The 7,470-nt window shown below is 45.5% G+C and overlaps 1 protein-coding gene across 1 annotated transcript; it reads left to right on the top strand.

Annotated features, from left to right (window-relative positions):
- Positions 1–405: 405 nt before the first annotated feature.
- LOC143590587 (rRNA (cytosine-C(5))-methyltransferase NOP2C-like) lies at positions 406–2,059 on the top strand. The gene is made up of 7 exons (XM_077071023.1): positions 406–468; positions 583–799; positions 875–1,086; positions 1,227–1,327; positions 1,464–1,545; positions 1,737–1,798; positions 1,884–2,059. The coding sequence occupies exons 1-7, from the start codon at positions 406–408 to the stop codon at positions 1,996–1,998; spliced, it is 852 nt and encodes a 283-aa protein (XP_076927138.1). The 3' UTR covers positions 1,999–2,059.
- The last annotated feature ends 5,411 nt before the right edge of the window (positions 2,060–7,470 follow it).

The following is a 7,470-nucleotide window of genomic DNA, read 5'->3' as shown; positions in this document are numbered from 1 at the left end:
TTTATTATACATTTGGGCTAAAATATTTGGTTACACAATTTGTTAATTTTTTATAAATTAGTTAAAATAAAAAATAGAAAGTGAAAATTTATAAATTTGGTTTTTTCGGTTTTTACTATATCCAAAACCGAACCGACTGTCTTTACGAAAACATAAAACAAAACTGATTGTCAGTTTTTTATTCACTTCAGTTATTTCGGTTTGGTTTCTTCAGTTTCAGTTCTTTTTTTGTTTTCATGCACACCCTTAAACTGGATGACATAAATACTAAAAAAAACTATATAATGGTTTTCATTTTTAGATAAAATGCTTGTAAATGATGTCATAGTTTTCTTTCTCGACCGGAATAAATTTTGATTAAGCATCTGCTCGATAGACCCGCAACAGGGGGAAAGAATATTAGACATGTGTGCTGCCCCTGGTGGAAAAACCACTGCAATTGCTTCGCTTATGAAGGATACAGGAGAAGTGATTGCTGTTGATAGATCCATAACAAGGTAACGATTCATATTCATATCCCATATAATATTATTTTTTTTAAATAGTAATTAATCTGGTAGTAATGATGTTTTTACTATGCAGGTGCTTGAGATCCAAAATCTGGCTGAAGAACTTGGATTAAATTGCATAACCGCATATAAACTAGACGCCCTAAAAGCCGTTTACAAGAATAAATTAAATGGCACGGTGACACATACTTCTAGTGAAGTTGAAGTAAGTCAAACTGGTCAACAGACAGAGTCGGCAAATCTTGTTAATGGAGAATTAGTATCTCCTACAACAGAAGACAACAAGATTTGTAAGTTACTTTCTTTTTATAAAATAATGTGTATTATCATGTGCTCTTAGATATTTAATTTAGGTAGTTTTATAGGTGAGGAGGATGAGCTGAAAAAAGGTCCTTATACAAGTAAAGCTGAAATAAGGAAACAAAACCGAAGAATGAAAAACGGTCCCGGGAAAAATCAGTTGACAGGTGGCAGAGTGAATAAATGTGAAGGGTTTGCTCCAAACAGTTTTGATCGAGTTCTTCTTGACGCTCCTTGTTCTGCTCTTGGATTGAGACCACGTTTGTTTGCTGCAGAGGTAATCCTGTTTCTTAAACAAAACCTATACACACACATATATATGCATAAATGTATATACTTGTTAAACATAATATAATCTCAAACAAGATTCAGTAAGAAGACATTAACGCATTTTTACTGACATTTCTTTATTTAAAGGAAACGGTAGAATCACTAAGAAGACACGGGAAGTATCAGCAGCGAATGTTTGATCAGGCTGTTCAGCTAGTTCGCCCAGGGGGAGTTCTCGTATATTCCACGTAAGAAGCGTTCTTATAATATGTTTTTTAATTAAATTTTACTTTAGCACTTCTTTTAACATGTGTGCGCCTTATTTTAACCTTTTTTATTGGCTTCTACGAATGAGTGTTATAACATCTGCATGTTAAATTCCAGATGCACGATAAATCCAGGTGAAAACGAGGCTGTTGTTCGTTACGCTCTAGACATGTATAAATTTCTTTCATTGGCACCACAGGTTAGTTGCACCCTTTTTTCCTTTTGACGAAAAATAACAAATTATTTATTAATAACTTGTGTGTCATATATGATAATAAAAAAACTATATTATTACTTTAAAGTGCATTATATAATGCACTTTGGGTGACTTTCAACCCGACTCGTTTTGCCACCTCTCTCTTATCTTATGCACTTTTGTGTATGTTTTAGCATCCAAAAATCGGGGGACCAGGATTACTCGGTCGCTATGAATCATCCGATGGATATTTTGAGTAAGTTTCTAAAATATTTAAAAGTTTTAATCAAATTGACAGTCTGTGACATTACGAGTTATTGATGTTCGGATTTTTTTTTCAGGGAATGGTTAAGTCCTGGTGAGGAAGATCTTGTCCAGAGGTTTGATCCGTCGGGCCCACATGATACAATTGGATTTTTCATAGCTAAGTTCAATGTCGGGCCCAAAGAGGCGTAGGGGCCGGCCCACATCAATCGTATTTTTGTAGAATTTTGGGCGCATTTTTAGACGGGCTATTAACATAGATTATAGAACTCTGAACTCGAGTTATTCTCTTAATTGTATTCTAGAACCCTAGAAATTAGTGACGGGACGAGTTACGAAATTTCTCCTTTTAAAGCTTTGATAATTTTGTAATCTATTTTATATTAATTTATTTAAACATGTTTGATTTCATTATAATGTGTTCTAAATAGAAATCATACCTTCTAGTTAGCAGTTTGAAGAAACACTAGGTGAACCCACGGGCAGATTATAGATAATCTGGGGGTTAAGTAATGTTTCCCACGGATGAGGTCCAGCAGAGAAGGTTGTTCTTCAGGGGACCTGCAAAACAGACACCGTAAGCTCGTCACTGAGAAGGGGGGGGTTCCTCCTTGTGACCACCCTCCGGCGTGAGAATCAGACTAGATTGCTCTGAATATAAGTGTATATTAAGAGATTGCTAGATAAGATTGAGATATCAGATCATGTCCTTACCATTCCAAGGTGTTGGAGTATTTATAGCCGAAGGTAGGTTTCCAAGCAGGTACAGCCGGCTGAATAGTATTCCTGTTCTACCAACAGTGGACTACGCACAGGCCATGCTGGTTGGTGGATAGGTTACGGCCAACAGTAATAAGGTCGGCTGTATACCGTTCCTTTACTGCCGGCTACGCACTGTTCCACCAACTGTAGGCTGCGCACGTCACATCGTAAGGGTTGGTGAGTAGGCAGCGGCTAATAGTGACAAACAGTACTGGAGGGTGCTCCTCCTCGTATTGTTGTCGGTGAGCTGTCACCCTGTGATTAGTTCATGGGCTGCTCTGGTCAAATTGTCTGTTCCGCCCATACCTTAGTAGGTATAGTACGAAAGACCTTCCAGAAGCATACGGACTGGCTCATTTAGGCGGGAGTGTTCCCGCCTTGCTCATTCCTTCATGTGACTACTGAAGTAGCGAATGCCTTGTGCGTGTAGCCTTGCTGTTAGTGCGGGTAGCCTTCCCTGATGGCTTGTATCCGCAGCTGCGGGAACAGGTGGGGTACTTCACCATTGGGAGGCTTTCCCTGCAGGTACAGCTGGCGTACTGCGCGTAAGGTTCTTTGAGCATGGTGGGTCCTGCTGGAGCAGTTGGTCATTGCGCAGACGTCCCTGTTCAAGGTGAGTCTTGCGGGTCCAACTGGGCTCTGCTTGGACCTACCTCTTCAAGTCCCCTCAGTCCAATGTTCTTCTCATGAATTATTAATAAGTGAGGTGAACTTTTGGACTTAGCAAGGGGTTTTGAAAAGGGGTTTAGTTTTTCGGTTTTCCGTGGTAATTCTTCCCGCGGTTTTCCTGATGTCACGCAGAAATTCCCGACTTTTCTGCTTGATCTTTGGGTGTGAAGCGGGTAGGTTTGTAACCTCCTCGTACGTCAGGAGCGTTGAGTCCTACTTGTGTGGATTCTCCGTGGGGTTTTGGTAGTTTTCAACATACTGATCAATTATGCTAAAACCACCAATCCCATCATGGAGTTTCGAACAATATAGTTCTCGACGTTCCCGTCATGCGGGGATGTTATTCCCGTTCCCGCCAGCATGGCCCAGAAGATCCTTCTTGGTTTAAATTCCCTGCAGAGTGCTAAGTATGTGAAGGGTTTTGCCTTGACACTGTACCCGCACTTGTCTTACGGTTACTTTACTTCCAAGGTATTCCTGGCGTCAATTCCCTGCGGGTGCTAAGTATGTGAAGGGTTTTGCCTTAACACTGTACCCGCACCTGTCTTACAGTTACTTGGTTGCCAAGGTAAGGGGTATTTTCCCGCTTACTTTTAAGTCTTTTTGAATTTTGAATTTTGAAATTCGAAGAGTTGGTGGAAGGATCAGAACAGTCCAAACCTCTGACACGTCGTGCGACGGTTTCTTCTGACTGTGTCAGAACGTGCAGGAAGTTATGGTGACGTGACAGTACATGGTCATTCCAGACGCTTTTTCAGGCGCGTGGGCGCGATTTTTCGGGCGCGTGGCCGCGAAATTAATGGTATGCGTCCTGTCAACAGCTGTTGCCAGTTTGGTTTTTGCCACGTGTCATAGTTTCATTGCACCTTCGTTTTCTCTCTCTTCCGCATTAATTTCATCGCATTAATTGCGATTAGTATATAAAGGGGGAGAGGGTTCTTTGTAATCCACACTTTCACTCTTCTCTTCATCTTCTTTGCGATTTCCGGCGAATACTCACCTTTTCAGGCAAGCATTCTCCCGAAATCGTTTTCTTCTTCTTTTACAAGATGTCTCGTGATCTCGAATCTGCAGTCGATGACAAGAGTACTGCTGGCGAGTGCCAGTGTGCTCTGCCTGGCGATCTGTATCGGTACGTCGTCAGGAAGTTCATGCTCGAGTCTCTCGAGCCTGAGTTTCCTGAACCCCACCAGACGGTGTACGATGCCCCCAGAGGCAAGATCGGGGTATATGCTGCATTCTTTGTCTATGGGAATCTTAGGTTCCCATTGACAAAGTTTGTTTACCGTGTCCTTGAGAGGCACGGTGTTCATTTGACCGAGTTGCACCCCATGGCGATCGCCAAGATTCGCCACTTCGAGTGGGTGTGCCGGATTTTGGGCGTTGAGCCCTATGTTGACCGCCTGATGACCTTCTACACTTGGAGGTGCATCCAGGGGTGGTATACCCTGACAACCCGAATCAAGGGTTTAAAGATCTGCGCGACCGACGCAGTCTTCGCTCGTGGAAGCGGGAGTTCTTCATATCCGCTCGCGCCATCCCCATTGCCATGAAATTCAAGAATGGGCAAGCACTTCCAAGCCTTCACGCCTCCAACTACCAGGAGGCGGAATGGTTTGCGAAGATATCTCGGGTCCAATCTCCGGTTTACCGGTTTGCGGAGTCCGGGATGGTGATGCTGGGGATGAGCCGGGTGTGGAAGGCTGCGGATGCGCATAAGATCCCAATCGTCCTCGAATACGGTTCGAACTCTGTTCCTTACGGTATGCTTTCTTTCTTTTTGTTGATTTAGAATTTCTTCTAACTTTTTTCCTGTTTATTTCAGAGGGGAACGACTTGCAGTCGCTCCTGAACCCGCGGGAGGCTGACGGTCCCGCACGGATGGGTACTCGCGCTCTAGATGAGAACGAGTTGCCCATCCTAGAACAAACGGCGGATCGGTTCGTGGAGGTCTATCCGCTAGGCCATGAGATCCTTAGCGCCCGTCGGCCAGGTAAGGCGCTATTCGACCCTCGACCCCTCAATGTTGAAACCTCTGCTGGAATTCCTCTAATCGTATGTTCTGATGAGGAATCCGCAGATGGTCCTCCGTTGGTGCGGAAGAAGAAGGCTGCCGGCGGGAAGGGGAAGGAGAAGGTGGCCTCCACAGCCGATCCAGCGCCTCGGTCTGACTCGGAGACCGAGAGCGAAGAGGTGGCGGGGAATCCCGGTGGTGACAAGATCACCATTCCGGAGGCTGTGACAACTGTCACCGAAGAGCCCAGGATGACAACGGTGACCGGCGCGAAGAGGCCGGCTCCATCGGGTTCATCCCCGCCCGTCCGTAATTTCAGGCTCAAGAAAACCCGTAAGTACAAATTTCCTTTAGCTTTTATCTTCATAGCTTAATATCATTTAACACTTTTCTTTGTGCAGGCGTGGATGTTGACGCATTCCAGGGTGGAGCGCAGAGGAGTACCTCCCCGCCAATGACGGTAGGCCCGGTCAGCCTACCTGAGGCGACGACCCAGGCGGCTGCGCCTGCGCCTGCTTCCACTGGTTCAGTTGCTCACTCCGTTGAGCCGACTGTTCCTGTTGTGATGACGTCACCGCCGACTGTAAGTGCTATTTTTACAGCATCTTTCATCGAGCCGGCGGTAACTTTTGCTGCGGATTCCGCGGTGGCGACAGCGGCGGCTGCTACCGTGCCCCCGCCATCGGCAACGACGGCCGATCCATCAGGTACGCATGGGGCTTCTCGCCAATCTCTGCCACCTTCCCATCTGCCTGACCTCTTGGATGGATTTCCGTTGGGTTCAGGTGATGGGTTCGGCGGCTATCGGCCTGTAATTGACCCTACAGGTGCGTAGGGTTCTTTTGGCCCATTTATATATATTTTTCTTTATCATCTTTTCCTAACTGCTTTATGTTTTTTGCAGTGTCGGATTCCAATGAATGTATGTTCCACGATGGAACATTCGCCGAGGAACAACCCTTCGCACCCCTGTGGAGTGCGTGGAGTGGGCTCGTCACGCTGCTCCTAGTGGTGCGTTGGGGGAAGCCATGGCTAGCTACCAGGAGGGTAGGCTAAGCAATGAGCTTCGGGTTCTCCTGGCCCGGATGCAGCCGCGCGTCGAGCTGCTTTGTCGTGAAAACGACAAGTTAAAAGCAGCTCGCCTTCAGGAAGTAGCTCAGGCGCGGGCTGACCGGGAGGAGAATAGGAGGCTTTCCGCCGCGGCGGCGGAGAAGGAGAAGGCGTTCAAGGCCCTTGAAGTCGAGGTTCAGGCCCGTCTCGAGGCTCGCTCCAAGGCTGCCCAAGCTGTTAATGAACAGCTTCGGCTGGCTAAGGAGACTGCTAGGAACGCGACTGAAAGGGCCACCAAGGCTGAAGCTGTTGCCGAGCCTCTACGCGTGGAGAATGAAGAGCTTAAAGCCAAATGTGACACCCGGTAAATTCCCAATCCCTTAAACCAAGTAATCAACCTAAATATTAGGTAATTATGTTATATGCGCCCTGCGCAAGCGCGCCATGTTAGAAACAGCGCGTGCATTTGTTATGTGCGCCCTGCGCGAGCACGCCATGTTAAGAACCAGCGTGAGCATATGTTACATGCGCCATGCGCGAATGTTTTGGCTTTATGTTTTCATGTACCTTAACGTTATGTTGTCTAATGGGTTGACCATCCCGCATGATGCTAAGGCGGGTGCATCCTAAATCGTTTATGCGTGTGCGGAAGGGAACTAACCTCCCCGCATGGCGGGAACATTGAGAGCTAGTTTGTCTGAAGCTCCAAGATGGAATTGACTTCAACATAACTGATCACTATGTTGAAATACCAAGACCACCTGGAGAATCTACAAATGAAACTCAATGTCCCTGACTGCGAGAAGGTCACGCACCTACCCGCAGCAAAGAAATGTCCTTCACGCAGAAAGCTATGCGCACAAAGTAATACGCGCAGAACACTTAGTCTATTCTCCAGACGTAAGGAGATTACTCCCGCCTAAAAGGAAACAGTAGCGTGTTTCAGAGATTTTCCACTTTTTACTGTACACTGACAAAAGTACCTGAAAAAGCACACTATAACACGAAAAGTCAACTGTCAGCCACCCTATTCTCACCAACCCCAGACCTGCATGTCCTGACCAAATCAAAATCAAAATCTTTTATCCACTACTCCACTCTTAAATAAATAATAATAATTTCCATACTTTATCATCATTACACCTAGATATGAAAAGATTACAATCCCC

This window comes from Bidens hawaiensis, unplaced genomic scaffold, assembly GCF_021521415.1.
Source record: "Bidens hawaiensis isolate Kalapana, Puna unplaced genomic scaffold, B.hawaiensis_p1.1 tig00038674_1, whole genome shotgun sequence".
NCBI classification, from domain to species: Eukaryota; Viridiplantae; Streptophyta; class Magnoliopsida; order Asterales; family Asteraceae; genus Bidens; species Bidens hawaiensis.
Note: the sequence above shows the minus strand (reverse complement) of the source record. Positions and strands in the feature narration are given on the sequence as shown.